The sequence below is a fragment of the Telopea speciosissima genome, chromosome 2 (genome assembly GCF_018873765.1).
Source record: "Telopea speciosissima isolate NSW1024214 ecotype Mountain lineage chromosome 2, Tspe_v1, whole genome shotgun sequence".
Taxonomy (NCBI): domain Eukaryota; kingdom Viridiplantae; phylum Streptophyta; class Magnoliopsida; order Proteales; family Proteaceae; genus Telopea; species Telopea speciosissima.
In genome coordinates this window covers 44,972,025-44,988,320 of record NC_057917.1, presented here as the reverse complement: position 1 = coordinate 44,988,320, position 16,296 = coordinate 44,972,025, and the positions used below count along the sequence as shown (strand labels likewise).

The following is a 16,296-nucleotide window of genomic DNA, read 5'->3' as shown; positions in this document are numbered from 1 at the left end:
ATGGATTCATTGAGGCTGACACACTTCAGCAGCATGCCATCTTTTCCTTTCTTGAAGGGATCATCCCCCACCAGGACGTAGCTTAGAGCTCTGTACTTAGTTTTCCTGTCCATGTTAAGGCTGGGATCCCTTAGATACTGGATTACTGGTGTCCTCCAGTCAGGCTGGGTATCCTCCACCTGGTTCACTTCTATTGGATCTAAGTCTAGGACTGACAAGACCAATTGTTTTTGTACCACAATGGTCCTCTCTAGGAAATCCTCCATGGGGCGCAAGCCTGATGCCACTTGAGCCAAACTGTTGGCCATCTGATTCTTTAAGCAAGGGACGTATCTTATGGACACTTCATCGAACTAAGTGAGTAGGCTACATACGAGCAAGTGGTGGTGAACTAAGTGCTCACTCTCACAACAGTACTCTCCTGCCACTTGTTTGATCACCAACTGGGAATCCCCACTTATCTCAACTGATCTGGCTCCCATTACGAGAAGGACTTTCATGCCTATAATAAGGGCTTCATACTCAGCCTGGTTGTTTGAGCACACAAAACCCAAATGAACTGCTAACTGGGTTTCCACCCCCTGTGGTGACCGAATTGGTACCCCTGCTCCAACTGCCTGGCTGGTTTTGGATCCATCAAATGACAAGGACCATGGTGTAACGCCGATGTGCGTGACTTCCCCCACCTCCTCCTGTTCTCCATCCCTGACGACCTGGATGGGAGGGAGGTCAGCCAGGAAGTCGGCCAAAGCCTGACCCTTAATGGCTTTCTAGGGAACATACTATAGGGTGAATTCTACCAACGCCAAGGCTGACTTTCGATCTCGACCTCTCGTGATTGGCCACGTGAGCATGTATTTGATGATGTCGGTCTGGCATATGACTTCGACCATTGTAGGCAGCAAATAATATCGTAACTTGGAACAAGACCAGAATAGCGCCAAGCACAGCTTTTCCATCGGTGTGTATCATTGCTAGGCCTCCGTCAAGGCCCGACTGAGGTAAAAGACTGCTTGTCCCATTCCCGCCTCATTATCCTGGGCCAACAAGCTCCCAATGGAACAATCTATGGCCCAGATGTACAATTTCAAGGGCACCCTTCTCCGCGGTGGCGCCAGCACAGGCGGCTTGGCAAGGTAGTCCTTAATTGCCTCAAATGCCTTCTGGTGCTCGACAGTCCACCAAAAATCCTCACCCGTCTTTAACTTCAGCAATGAGGAAAATGCCTTAGTCTGACCGACCGAGTTAGATATGAATTGTCAGAGGAAGTTAACCTGACTGAGGAACTTCTGTAACTCCTTTTTGTTTGTCAGAGGTCTTGCTTCCCTGATGGCCTTAGTTTTGTTTCTATCCACCTCTATCCCTTTTCGGTGGACCAAAAAACCCAGGAAATTCTCGACTGCTACCCCAAAAGCGCATTTGAGGGGATTCATCTTGAGGCCATGGAGTCTCATTCTCTCAAATACCCTTCTCAAGTGGTCAAGGTGCTCCTTCGTAGCTTCAGACTTAATCACCACATCATCAATGTAAACTTCCATAAATTTGTCGATCATATCGTGGGAGTTGGCGTTCATGGCCCTCTGGTAAGTCGCGCCAAAGTTCTTTAGACCGAATGGCATGACAACCCATTCATAGGTTCATAATGCTTCAGGACAGCAAAATGCCATTTTTGGCAGGTCTTCTTCTGCTATGAATATCTGACTATACCTTTCGTGTCCATCCATGAAGGACATTATTTGGCTTCCAGACGCGGAGTCCACCAGCATATCGGCTATGGGCATTGGATACTCATCCTTTGGGGTGGCTTTGTTGAGGTCCCAAAAGTCAATGCACATTTCTTAACCACAGGGACGATATTAGATAACCATTCCACGTAACGGGCAAGCCTTATGAATCCTGCCTTAAGCAACCGTTCTATTTCATCCTTAACCTTTAGGACGACGTCTGGCACCATGCGCCTGGGTAGTTGCTTTATGGGTCTAAAGTTATCCTTAATAGGTAATCAGTGTTAGACCAATTTTTGGTCTAGTCCTGGCATCTCAGAATAATCCCAAGCAAAGCAATCTTTATATTCCTTCAACAAATTTACAAGGTCATCTTGAAACGACTGACTAAATAGACTACTAACAAAAATAGGATGTCTGTCGTCCTCTTCACCTAGGTTAATCTCTACTAATGGGTCTTGCACTTTGATCGGGGTTTCCTCCATTTTGGGTGGTGCAGGCTATAAGTCCCCCATTCTGATCTCTATTCTGAGCTCCTTTACTCTCTTGGCCACTGCTTCAGCCACTAAGCCTTCTTCCTTAAACATCCTTCATTTCAGGCCGAACACTGCCAACCTTTGCAGGATGTTTGTTACTGCTCTTTTGTTGACTTTAATCATAGTTCCCATTGGCATCTAGTCGCCCATCCTGGGTGGACGACAACTCCGAAAGTCCCGACATCTCCTTGGTATGGAAAGTTTGCTCTATTACGGTGGCTGATGTGATCAATGATGTTGGTCTCCCATGTTCATCAGATCCTGCAAATCTTATAGGGCCAACATGCCCTCCGTACAGAATAGCATTGGCATAGCTTGCTTCTACAATGAAGGGCATGCTGTTAGCCGTCATAACTTTGATATCTCCCCCGTCCTGCCAGAAGATGATAATCTGATGGAGGGACGAAGGAACACACGCGTTAGTATGGGTCCAATCTCGATCGAGCAAGGCGTTGTAATGCGCTGAAGTGTCCATGACGAAGAAGGCCGTCATAGAAATGCACTCGCCAACCCTTAACTCTATCAGAAGTACTCCCCTGGGCTTAATGGCACCGCCTAGGAAGTTTATCACAGACACTTCTGCCGGAATGAGATCCGCTTCATCCTTTTCTAGCCGTTTCATCATTCTAGCTGGGAGGATGTTGACCGTGGCTCCATTGTTAACTAGAACCCGCGACACGGGCTTCCCTTCCATGTGTGATTGAACATATAAAGGCTTTAGGTGTTGACACATCTCCTTGGAGGGTCTTCCCAAGATATTAGGTACTTTTCCTCGGACTATTGGGGTGTGGACCATACATTCGGTCTCCCTAGTAACAACTGTCCAAACACGTTCTGCCTGTTCTTCCTTTTCCTCAAGGGGAACGATCTCAATGTCCATTACTCCGGACGTCACCTCTTCTAAAACATCACCATCAAGCTGGTTTGCTTGACCTGGTTGATACTCAAATATTCGGGGTAGGACATAGACCATAGAAATCTGGACCTGCATTTCAATGGATCCAAACATCATACTCATAAAGTCCGCAAAGTCGGTCTCCTCTAATTCGGCCTCTCCTTCTGGCTACTTAGCCTTTGTAGTCGTATGACCGACACCTCCTTGCTCGGCCTGTCTAGTCTGTGTGGCCATGTGGTTGGCCTCCTGACTTGGGGACTGCTTCTCGAGATCCTCAAAGTCACTTTCCTCAGTCCTGTAGTCAGACACTTCGGATTCAAGGGCATGTTTCCCTTTCTCCGGGCTCTCAACCTCTTGTCGTGGTTGGGGAACTTCTGGGGCTGGTTGATCCTTGGATACTATTGCACCCATCGCCCTTAAGCGCCTAAGGGCCACCTGTCTCCGCTGCCACCTCCTTTTTTGGGTCCTGGTCATTTTGGCCTACCTAGGCTCAGCGGGAAACTTAGGATGGCGGGCAACGGTCCAATCATTCAACCTTACTGGTCTGGGTATAACTGCTCTAGGCCTGATGATGGACCATGTGTAATACCGATCATTGGCGTCTACCGGGCTTGTTTGGTCGTATGTCAGTCGTCGCTTGACCGATGTCCTTCCTATACTATCCTTGGTCGGAGGCCGTGAAGCAGGCCTTTCTTCTCCTAGGTTGTAGTGGGTTCTGTCCGATCTTGACTCTCTCGGCCAATTATTGGCCTTGCCCCTTGACTTACCTTGGTATACTGGTGACGCTTCCATGTTGGAGGGCGGTCTATCCACCCTCAGTGGTTGCTTTTCGATCAATCGCTTGCAATGAGTGCAAACGCCCCACTGGAAGGCATTCAACCCCTTGGGTGTTGGGTAGGTGGGTCCATCGCTCCGTTCTTGAACAAACTTAATGGCTCTGGTGCTCAACATGTTGACAGAAAAGGGTTCTCATCAACTAACATTACTCCCTTCTCTTTCTCGGGAAACTTGATTCGCCCTTCTGTGATGGCCTTCTGTAAAGCATTTTGCAAAACAACACAGTTAATAGTCGTATGCATGCGAGTATTGTACCACTTACAATATTTTTGGTCTTTTAAGTCAGTGCCGGTAGGTATTTGGTGCCCCAACGGTAATTTAATCTGTTTGTCTTTCAGGAGCTGGTCAAAGATCAGTTCGGCCTTCGAAATATCAAAGGAATACTTTACCCCAGCGTCAAAAGTTCGCTAAGGGGCCAGTTTTGCTTGCTCGGACTATCAATCAGTTTCGACCTGCTTTGCTAAGGCCTTACAAACGTAAGGCTTCCCCTCAGCTATTTTTGCCACATCGACCTCACAGTCCACAAAGCTGACTGCTTTATGCTCGCTTGCCCCTAGGAGCGGGTACCTCCCTGCGGTGGCATCCTTATAATAAGTTCCAATGGAGGATGCTTTTCATTGTTCCCCCTCTTTTAGTAATGCCTCATAAGGCGCCACCTGAACCACTAGCTGTCCGAGATCTGTAAAGTTCTGGCAAACGAATCACTTTCTAAGCTCGAGGTGTAGCCCACCAAGGTCCATCTTTGCGTACTCGCTCTCATGTAGGACGGTAAGGCACTTATACTTGGCTAACTTGAAACGGTTGACAAATTTGTCCACCGTTTCCCCTGGTTCTTGGTGCATTCGAGCCAAATCTCTGATGGTAGTCTCTGGTTCAGTCCTATAGAACTGTGTATGGAACAACTCTTCCATCTCCTGCCAATTCTGTACCGAATTAGCTGGCAAGTGAAAGTACCATGTGAAGGCCGAGCCTGTCAACGAATTGGGGAAGAGCCTGAGTTTGATAGCATCATTTGCCCCTAAATTTTCACACTGTAAGCGAGGTCTATGCTATTCTATATCAAACGAGTTAGCTCTTCGTAGTCAAGCGCCAGCCTGTTTCTCATGGGCAGTTCTAGGTTTACGGTCGGGTTGGGTCCCGGCTCCCATGGGCTTGTCGAAGGCCACGTCACCCATGTCTGATCAGGAATGTTTTATGGTCTGACGCCATACCCTGCCCCTACGGTCTGGGTTAGGAGTCCCGGCCGCATTTTGGCCTCGATATCCTCCCAAGGGAACGGCATTCGCCTCTATTGCCAAGGGATTCGGACATGGGTTTGCCCCTGACAGACCGGCGTCGGTCCTAGGGCCCTATTGTGCCCTTACCGTCCCAAGGGGGTCGACGGCCACCTAGGGAGCCGTATTAGTCATTGGGCCGATGACAACCGCTGGCCGATAGGCCAAGTTTGCCCCTGGCAAGGCCATGTAGGTCGATCCGGCCTGGGTCCCATTCATAGTCTCGGGAATGGCGAGCGAGATGGCGGGGCTAGTAGTAGTCCCAATCCCTGCCTAGTAGAGTGGATTCCCATATGTCGTTTGCTGGTCACCTGGCACCGGGGCCTGGCTAGAACTCCCAACAAACGTGGATTACTGTCTGCGGCCTGTCTGGCCCGTGTCCAAATCAGGTTCAACAGTTTGAGAGGCCGTGGCCTATAAGAGAGCAAACCCCAGGGGCTGGACCAACCCTGGCGGGGCAATCTGCCTCTGAGTCGCCAGGACCATTATGAGCTGGTCGAGATGGGTGTCTTGACTGCTAATGAAGCGATCAAAGCGAGCCTACTGGCTTTCAACGGCCTGGTTTTGTGTCTAGATTAGGTGGCGAATATCCTCTGCAACCGGCTTGATGGCGGTCACCAAGTGTCTCATATCCGCGGTCATAGGCTTGAGGGCGTTATGCATGGCAGCTGCAAACTGATGCGATAACTCCTCGCTACTACCCTTGTCCTGAGAATCAGATCCTTCGGTCTCCTGGCAGTCTCTTACGGCCAAGGGGTTAACCATGTCATCAACTACTACCTTCCTGTTGTGGGTCTTTGTTGCTTTCTTCTTTGGTCCCATTGTGATACCTAAGTCTATGAGGGTCCCACCGGGCGTGCCAAAATGTGTTGGTGGTGAAGATGTCCAACACTCTCACAAAATGGGGCGGGCTAGAATGGGCGCAGGGCATGCCAGAACCTTTGACGCAGGCTCAAACGGACTGGGGTTGTTGCCTATCTGACTGTCAACCAGGGAATGTAGGGTTCCCTCGTGCCTGAGTTAACTCTAAGGACCTTTGGGTTAGACGTTGAAGGTGACGATCTCAATGGGATTCACCAAAAGCATGCAAAAATGAACAAGAATGAGATAAAGACGAACACATAATTAAATAACTGATCAAACAATGGGAAAGTACACAAACCGATTACAGATTAGACCAAACCGCTGGAGATGATGAATTCCCTGATCCTTCCTCTCATTGGTTAATCTACTGATAGTAAGCACACCTCCCCAAATGCAGACAAAGAAAACTAAAATGGAAAGCTAGTAAACTCTAAGAAGTAAATGCCAAAAGTTGTAGTCCTAGTGTGTGTCCCTTTCTGTGCGACAGTCCTTGGCCTTTATAGTAGCTTCTAATTTCTTAGTTAGTGGCGGCTGCCTCCTCCATAGTAGCTTTCATGCCCTACTTTTCTGCTCTCCATGTGGCCCACCACCACGGTGCTCCCTGATTCTCCCTTGACCCACGCTGATGTGGGGGTAGTGGCCCTTATCTCCTCCTCCTTGGAAATAGGAGGCGTTACCCTCGTGGGAGATATTCTCTCAACCGCCTTTGACACGGTCAACCCATGCTACCCTGACCGCTGACGTGTCACCCACTATGAAACGACTCCCAACACTAAGTTAGTTTTCTGGCAACAATGAGGAATTGCAGAGTGAATTCACACAGCTTAGTGTTCGATCTATACTTGCTTGAGTGAGGTTCTATTTATAGTGAAGTAACTTATGTTGTATGACGGTAATGAGAGTCCCTCTTTGGTTTATCGTCTTGCCCAAGTTTATAGTTTTCTTTTGGTAGACAAAGTAGAGGTGGAGAATCCTTTTTGTGTTAAACTTCCTTATTCAGAGGTCGTGGGGAAATTCCCTTGCCTATTCAGGGACTGAGTCCATAGTCCATCGAGCCTTCTTAGGCCGTTAAGATATCGCAGAGTTTGTTTCCCATTTCGAGTAGGATAATTTTAGCAAGTTCCTAATTTAGAGTTTGTTTCTATTTTGGGGAGTCATGACCTGGCTTGATGGATCTACGTATTACGCTACGAATGGCCAGATTATTTTATCCATATCAGAGGTCCCCCACTCTCTTAGCTCAGATAAGTTGCGGGAGCTGTTCTCCCAGATCATCAAGTATGGGTTACTTGAGTGGTGCTCGCTCATGCAACCCCACCGCCCCTACGCCCTACTGATTTCAAACCCTAATTGATTTCAGAAAATTTCTCTTTTCTTAAACAAATTTCAAATCAAAATAACCCAAAACCCTCAATCAATTTTCAGATTAAGGGTTTGAATCTGAAAATCGATTAAGATTCAAACCCTTAATGGTAACTGGAATCAAACTTATTCACCCTAACCAATTTTAGAAAATTTCTCTTTTCTTTTTTTTCGTTCCTTCTCAAGTTCTCTTTCTATTTATGTTGTATCTTACAGTCACTGCAACTGTGTTGTTTCTTGTTGTTTCTTCTTTTGAGGAAATTATAACTCAGTAACAGTAAAAGCTGTGAAGATTTGCATTGATGGTGATATAATTTTGTCCACCCAATTCAAGAAATTTGCAATTCAGTGTTTACAACTATTCAGATTTGCGGTCTTTCAAACTCACTCAAGGAAAAAATAAAAAGAAAAAAGAAAACCCCAAATTATTCAAAGAGTTTTGTTGGATTATCCCTTTGGGGCAAATCATTGTACCAGTCGGTCAGTAGCAGATGTATGGATTTAGGTTTTCTGCATTATTTTGAAATTTACATCTATTTGAGATTTTAAAGAGCTTTCTACACATACCAAGAGATCCCCAATTGTGATTTCAGAAAATTTCCTTATGGGGCGAGGATGCCCTAATGGTTTTTGAAATAGCAGCCATGGCTGTCCATTTTTTTTTTTTGGTTACAGGAGGAAAAAGAAGAAGGGTTACTTCACTACACCTTAAGGGTAGTTTAGACATTACAAAAAATATAACCGATGGCATCATCACTAAGCTAACGGACTTGATCTACTTAAAAGAAATGGTAAACTACAGGGGATGTTCAAGTAATTGTTTGAAAAATTAGGGAGAATAAATAATTAAACCATAGTCTAGGGGGTGTCTAAGTAATTTTCGCTTTGTTTTAATAGCTGCAAGATTTCTAACATCAAGGGATACGATAGAGGCAAAACTCTTTGGGATCTTGCAACGGTTGAAACATGCTAGAAGACTGAAGATTAAGCTTCAAGAAATATGGTGCAACAGTAGAGAGATATGCAGTTTTTTGCATCCAACAAATACCATGTGTTGGCCTTGGACTGCAGTTCCTTCCTTCAACTTTCTGAATTAACCATCAACTTCACTAGTGTTAAGTTTTTTTTTTTTTAATCTTAACCCTAACCTAACTAATAGGATTAGGGATTTGACCTCAAAGGCCATTTTGGATAACTGGAATATTATTCAGTATAGACAAGATGTAGCCATTAACTTTTCTTAGTAATATATTTTTCTTTACATAAACAAAAACATGTTAGAGAAGACACATTGACATGATAAGGGAAACTGGTCAGAAGTACCAACACCAAACGATGGATGGAAAGACCAAACGGGGAGCTTATCAACATCGTTGGTCTCAGGGCCATTGCGAACGACGTCCGGATCGTTTGCTGCCGCTTGCCCATCCTTCGTCTAGAGGGGGTGGTATCACTGGATTGGATCGAAGCCGAGCCAATGTGTCAAGCCGGTCTAGACATGCTTTAAACATCGTCTAGTTTTCCAGGATCTGGAGCTGCAGTCGTTGGATTTGTGCATTGGTTGCTGGCGCGTTCGGGTCGAGAGTGCCAAGCTCGACTAGTGCAGGCGGTGGAGGTGGAATCGTCGTGTCCTGGTCTACCTGGACCGGAGGGGGCAAATTATGATCTCCCTGCATCATGAAATCCTACCAGACGTTAGCGATCGGTGGTGGTACTTCTCTTGCCGTTCACTGGGTGTTTGGTCGGTTAACTCGGCCTTGTACCTAGCTTGACCTTTGCCGAGATGTTTTCGACCTATCGGTAGTCATGTTGGCTTTTTCGATGCAAGTTTCCCACAGACAGTGCCAATCTATACGAGGAGATTTGGACGTGCTAACCTGGGGTCGAACCGTCCTGCAAAACAGCAAACCCTGGCTGAGGTGTTCCAGTCTGAGCCGGTGGAGTAGGCTTTGATGCCAAAGTTATATCGCGTACCACAGATAATCTAAAAGTTGGAAAACCCAAGAAGTTAAGTCCCCCTTTACCTGGGTGATGCTTGGCTTTTTATAGGATCTAGATCATAGATCATCATAAGCTTTTCGAGCATGCTTCCTCACACAGGCAGGGGCACAATGACCGCCCTACCCGGGTAATGACCGCCCTACCCAACCCGGGTAGGGCGCTCAGGCAATGGGTAAGGCAGTCATTGCACCCCTGCCTGTGTGAGGAAGCACGCCCGTAGCACGGGTAGGTGACAGTAGAGGATCCATATTGTTCTGAACGAATGGCTTGGTGAAACACTGACACTCATGGTTTTGGAACCCTATGCAAATTACATAAAGGGCAGAGTAGGGGTGATGATGTAATTTGAGAATTTTGAATTATCAGGTGAAAAGTTTAATTAGAAGAATCAGAAAAGAAGTTTTATATAAATACAAGAGTGTGAGTGATATAGTCGTAATTATCTCAAATTAAAGGACTCATTTATAAATGGGTAAGAGTTCTTAGGTGCAAAATAGGTAATCCCGGTCTAGAGTCTGGACCTTTTAGGGCTTAGGGGGAGAAAGTTCAGTGACTGCCTCCTTATTCTTCCTGCTCCACGATTTCTCCTCAAAGCGGTCTACGCCAGTACTGGTATACGTCCTTCTACTTCCCCTCTTTCTTCTTCTTCTCTTGCAGCGGCGGCTGCTAGTGCTACTGCAGTACTCTTCTTCTCCAGTGGCTGTTGCCGTGATTTTCTTTTTCACTGGTCGCTTGTGTTGCTTCTTCCTCTTCTTCTTCAGCCTCTACGTTGGGGCTTGCTACCATATCCTGCCGATTAAGTTTTAATCCATCTTCGTCGAAGCTCTTAATTTTTTTCTTGGATTCTGGCCCATTCATATTTAATTCTTGAAGTTTTAATCCATCTTTATTGAGCTCTTAATTTTTTTGTTCTTGGATTATTTGGCATTCATCTTTAGTTTTTTTAGTTTGGTATTATTTTTTTGGTTCTTTGTTAATTTGAATTTTTTCCATTTTTCTTGCTGCCTGATTGGTCTCGATTCATCAAGAATTTGATTTTCTTTCTTGAAATCTCTGCCCATACTGTTTTAACTTGGGTCTTCTTTGAGTTTACTTATTCTGTTTTTCTTTTTCTCTTGCGCCTAACCCTTTTCTTTTTTTGGCCTTCTCTGTTTATTATGAGCAATCCTATTTCTTTGGGGTTAATTTTCCTGTAATCTTTCTCAAAACTATGTTGCATTGCATCCTCTGTTTTCCTAATTTGTGATTATTTGTGTTGGAATGCCACCAATCTTTTATTCATGTTGATTCCACAGAAAAATGGAGTGTGGCCAAGAAGTAGAGGATGGTCAACCTCAAGAAATTTCAGAGAGCGCACCTCAAAAGGAACAGGAAACTCTTGAGAAAATGCTTTCTAGGCACAAGTAATTCTCTATACCACATAGCTTTGTTGTCTTGTTAGTTCTGGACAGCTAATTTTTTTTTATCTTTTATCTAGAGGTTTTTGTTTGAACTTTTGGAGATAAACATTTGTTCAGAATATAGATGCATGATAAACTTATTCACAAAAACATGAGCAGCAAATACTAGAAATAATGTAGTGTTTGGCCCTACTGATATACAGATCCTCATTTCCAGTTACCTGGTCAATATAGTCAGGTTGATTTTGCAACCTTTATTTGAGAGCAATTCTAAGGTTGGTCTTTTATGTTTAAGTTAGGTTTTAATGAGTTACTATTCAAGAACTTTCTGTTTTATTTCTGAAGCTCAGAAACATTCCTTCAAAGCATAGATGCATGATTTGTTGAAAAAAACATGAAACACTAAAAATCTTGTAGTAAGTGGCCCTGATTAGTATGGCCAGGTCTCAATTCAAGTTATCTGGTCTATAATGAAGTTTAGTCCAGAATCATGTTTTGATACCCAGTCAAATGTTTGTTTTATATGGTTAACTGATCATGTATCCAATACCAGTTTCCTTCTAGGTAAACTAGAGTTTTAATGAGTTATTTTTTAAGTAATTGACATAAATTCGATCCTAGAGTGTTTACATATAAATTTTATGTATGTATTATCTACTCAAGTATAACAATTAAAGTTTCAATCCATCTACTTTGAGACATAATGGACTGATCTTCATTTATAGGTTATAAAGGACTGTATATAGGGGCGGAGTTTATATGGTTTTTCAGAAGAATGGTTAAAGAAGTTGTTTAGCAATTAGATGAACTAAGATGAAGAAATAGGACTGGTGTGGGTTTATGGACAGTACCCATAGGTTTCTCTTTTTCTTGGGGTGGGGGGAATCCATGGAGGAAAAAATTTTTGCTATCACGTGGAATTTAATATTCTGTGGGTGTTCAATCAAGTTTTATGTTTCATGGTTATACTCACCGTTCCTCTGGGTGGTTTGGTTATTGTTGTTCCTGCTGAATTAGTGCTTTGGGTTGATGAGTTTTATGGTGAGGAGCATAGGTTATGCCAAGAAGACAATTTAACCAGTAAAAGTTCTCATTGTAAGCTCCCTCCTTCCCCCCCCCCCCCCTTTTTGGGGGTTGAGGGGTGGAAGTAGGTAGTTTGTGGTGGCTACCTGAAAACATGTCTAATGACAGTCTCTGGATTGTGTTGCATTACAGAAGCAGTTCAGGCAGCAAAGAGTAAAACAAGTGTCAGATCAAAACAAAGAGGGCCATTCTCAGAAAATTGCCTGTGATTCTTCTGATGGTGTCACTAACCAAGTCTCAAAAGAGAGTTTGCAGCAGTCACCGCAAACACAAAGCGAAGAAATAAAACAGAATGATTCTCAAGGGAAAAGGATATCTGTTCTGAACAGGATACGTGTACCGGTCACATATGATGACTTGGTTGGAGAGGAACCGAAAGATCAATCAAATTGATTATTATAATTATAAAACAAAGGATTTTGAGTGTATAGAGGATCATCATTCCCGGTATTCAGTTTTGGCAATTTAATTCATTTACTAGTGTACTTGGTTGGCCTCTTTGGCACCGTGGAGGACTCCCCTGATCCCTCGGATAATTCTGTTGAACTATCCAATACTGCCTCTAAGCTCGAATGGATTTTCTTGACTCTTCTGTTTTATTCTCATGAAAGGTGGAAGGAGAAAGGATAGATTGATTAGGGTGTAAAGAACTTGGAGAAAATATCTATCCTAATTCCTAGAATATATATATATATATATATATATATATATATATATATATATAAAAGAATGTAGGAATAATTAGGGAAGAATAAGAAATTAAGTACTCTTATGGGATTGTGAGCAGTACCCATGAGCAATGACTTTGAGAAAGAAGAATATGAAAAAGAAAAAGAGGGGAGTTTTTGGGAGAGAGAGTGAATGATCGGACCTTTTAGTTTTTACTGGATTGTTTTCCAAACCTGCGAAAAACTAAGATAGCTAGTGGATCAGCCAATTCAGTGTTGTATTTTTACACATTAGTTCCGTCTCATTGGTCTTTATTTGGATTGGGAATGGCCATCCTATAGAACATGTTACTATGGTTTTGGTAGGTTGTGTGGTTTTTTAAAGTGGCTTGCATAATAGACTATGGGCAATCAGTAGTCACATTATTACTATTTTAAAGTTTGTTTCATTTATACATATTGCTTCTAGAAGTGACTTTTCATGATCTGTTTTTTCACAGGAATGAGATTAATCAATTACAGCACAAGGAAATTAGTTTAAAAAAGGTAGCTGCAAAAGGTAGCAAGGCTGAACAGAAAGCCAAGAAGAAGCAGGTGGAGGATGAGATTTCTCAACTTTCAGTGAAACTCAAAGAAAAACATTCAGGGGAACTTGCTTCATTAGGCTACAGTAACAGCAATGGCAAGGAGAAGGCTACTCTTGACACTTTAGTTCAGGCCATAGCTGGTGTTTCTGTTACCACACAGGGTGACACCTCAAAGCCAAGCAAAAGTCTGAAGAGGAGAGAGAAAAGAGCACAGCAAGAAGCAGCAAGAGAGCAAAGAATACAGGAAGAGCAGAGTAGCATTGTTAGTGATCGCATGATTGAAAATGAGAAGCTGGAGATAAAACTTGAGCCCCTAGGATTGAAGGTTAATGAAATAAAACCAGATGGACATTGTTTATATCGTGCTGTCGAGGATCAACTGGCGTTCTTCTCAGGAGGTTCTTCTCCTTACAGTAGTTATCAGGAGCTTCGAGAAATGGTGGCCTCTTATATGAGGATGCATGCATCTGATTTCCTACCTTTTTTTCTATCAGATAACAAGTTAGAAGTGGATTCTGATGGTTCTGTTTTAGAGCAATTTGAGAAGTATTGTCAAGAAGTGGAGTCAACAGCAGCATGGGGTGGACAACTAGAACTTGGTGCTTTGACACATTGCCTGAGAAAACATATCCTGATATTTTCAGGTTCTTTTCCGGATGTAGAGATGGGAAAGGAGTACAAGTCTGATGGTAGTGGTGACTTGTCTAATCCCAGTATCATGCTATCATATCACAAGCATGCATTTGGGCTTGGTGAGCACTACAACTCTGTTATTCCTAATGTTACTAGGTACTAGGTCTTGTATGTTGTAACATGATTTGCAATCGGATTTGTTTCTGTTATTTGTTTATATTTATGGGGAAGGTTTTCCTACATTGGTTATTAAACACTCACCCCCCCTTATTGGACAAAGTTGATAATACCCCCAAGTCATGCACAATGGCCACTTTTGCTCATTTGCCGCTATCACAGCATGCATTTGGGATTCTCCCTTTCTCTGGGTGAAGGAAAACTCAGTCTTATATTTATTTATGGGAAAAGAATGATATAACCGGTTTTGTAGTTCTTGCACCCAATTGCGTGAAGAAAATCCCATCAATGTTGATGTCGGTGGTGGGGCACACTTTCATTGGGCCCTTAGCTGGTGCAAGGACTACTTATTATTGACTTGGATTCTTCATATTTTGTTTTGAGATAAGATGCTACAAATGATAAAAATTTTGTTTTGTGTCTTTTGGAATTGTTTAGTGACTTAGTTACACATTCATAAGTGGTCAATTAACAGATCCGAGGAAGTAATTAACTTCTAAACCCCTTGGATTCTTATGAAAAGAAAAAGATTAATTCAAAACTGAAATAAGGTAGAACAACATAAGAGTTCTCAGAGGTGACTATCCTCCTCTCCTTGTCACTGTCCCAGTGAGCCAATAGTGTGTTATGTTACAACATCCTTTAACTGAAATTTAAGGGAGAAAGAATGCTGACAGGCTGTGTAGTGTACACTAGCACCTCCAGGTGGCTATCTCTCTCCTCCCCTCCTATGAATTGACATATATACTCCCTATTGTGGGATGAGTGAGACATAAGAGGCACTAATGTACACTATGCAGCCACCGAAATTTAATTACAAAATTATAACTGTTGATAAAACTGTTAAATATCAAACAAAACACAAAAGCATTGGAAAGGTCAGACCATCCCATCCTTCATTGGAGGCATGTGAAAGCTCATGCATCTTCCTTAGATGAATAATTGAAAAAAGACAACAGTGAAATTAGAGGGAGTGGGGGGTATTCATGAGGACTCGGAGATAGCTACAAATTAGAAATCCATTCTGTAATGTTTTGGAGAACTAGAGCGGGGTTCGGAGCAGAACTACGAAAAAAAAAACAACATTATTCCAATGAATCCAAATAAAATAGAAAGATTTTACCAAAAAAAATGTGAAATAGAAAGATACTCTAGTGTGTAAAACGGCTTCATAATTTGAATCATACCACTCTTGGTCTAAGAAAAGGACTATCAAGACAAGTGAGGAGGTTGGAGGCAGTTCAATGGGATTTTCATCCTCTCAAGTGTGGTGCACTGTCCAGCATGTTTAAAGTGCATCCGACTTTGGCCACTGCGTTTGAGAGGATAAAAATCTAAGAACATGTTCTTGTTCACCATCGGATGCACTTTAAGGATGTACTAGACAGTGCATCGCACTTGAGAGAATAAAAATGCATTCTAAAGGCAAGGGATCCAGATCCCAGCTAATCTCGTCTCAGGTAATACCTTTCATCGTTACTTTAGCATACTCAGTCCGAACCAAAAAACGTAAGTTGCCAGATCTACCATGTGTAAAAATTATAGAAAGATGTACTCAACTACCCCAAGAGGTGGTGGCTACCAACCCAATAGGGGAAGGGGAGAAGATGAGGATGAGGGGACAGTCGAACCAACGATGTCTCCTCTGATGAGGGTGGCCTAAGTCAAGGGAGACATCGTTGGTTCGACTCTCCCCTTATCCTTATCTTCCCCCCTTCCTCTCCTCCCCCTCCCCTCATTGTCCTCTACTCTTGGAGCTGGGACGCCACCTTGGCTACCCTCTGGGCTGTCACCTATAGTGGCCTATGGACCTTCGGTAGGATCTACCGGAAAAAAAAAAGGGTCTGAAAGGCATATTTGCTATACTTTTCAAAGACGTGAACCAATGAGAGGAGAGGAGTCTAAAAGGGACCGAAAAAGAGTGGTCTAGGGCAAAGTCGGTATCGGGATTGATATCGATACTGATACAGATTGGTATACCGGCTTTACAAAATGGCTTTACCCTCATTTTTTTGGGGAAAAAAATTCCCTTAAATAAATGCCATCTTGCTTTTCTACTTGAATTCACTTCGCCTTTGTGTTTTTTTTTTAACATGTTATTAAGAAAGTTCATTTCCAAAACTGTGATAGAGGACCTCACAACCACCTTAGTGGTCCAATTTCTACATGATAGTTCAGGCATGATCATAAATTTGTAGACAAGTAGACTCCTTGTCATCTTTCAATCCAAATAGACAATAATAAATTACAAAATA

At 43.3% G+C, this 16,296-nt stretch overlaps 1 protein-coding gene and 1 long non-coding RNA gene across 2 annotated transcripts; both read left to right on the top strand.

Annotated features, from left to right (window-relative positions):
• The first annotated feature begins 10,081 nt into the window (after positions 1-10,081).
• LOC122652522 (OVARIAN TUMOR DOMAIN-containing deubiquitinating enzyme 5) lies at positions 10,082-14,054 on the top strand. Its single transcript, XM_043846286.1, has 3 exons — positions 10,082-10,099; positions 10,750-10,896; positions 13,145-14,054. Exons 2-3 carry the CDS (start codon positions 10,793-10,795, stop codon positions 14,025-14,027), a joined length of 987 nt encoding a protein of 328 aa, XP_043702221.1. The 5' UTR covers positions 10,082-10,099; positions 10,750-10,792; the 3' UTR covers positions 14,028-14,054.
• Positions 11,838-12,458, top strand: LOC122652523. The gene is made up of 2 exons (XR_006331611.1): positions 11,838-11,947; positions 12,109-12,458. It is a non-coding gene; the product is annotated as an uncharacterized LOC122652523 (long non-coding RNA).
• Positions 14,055-16,296: the final 2,242 nt, after the last annotated feature.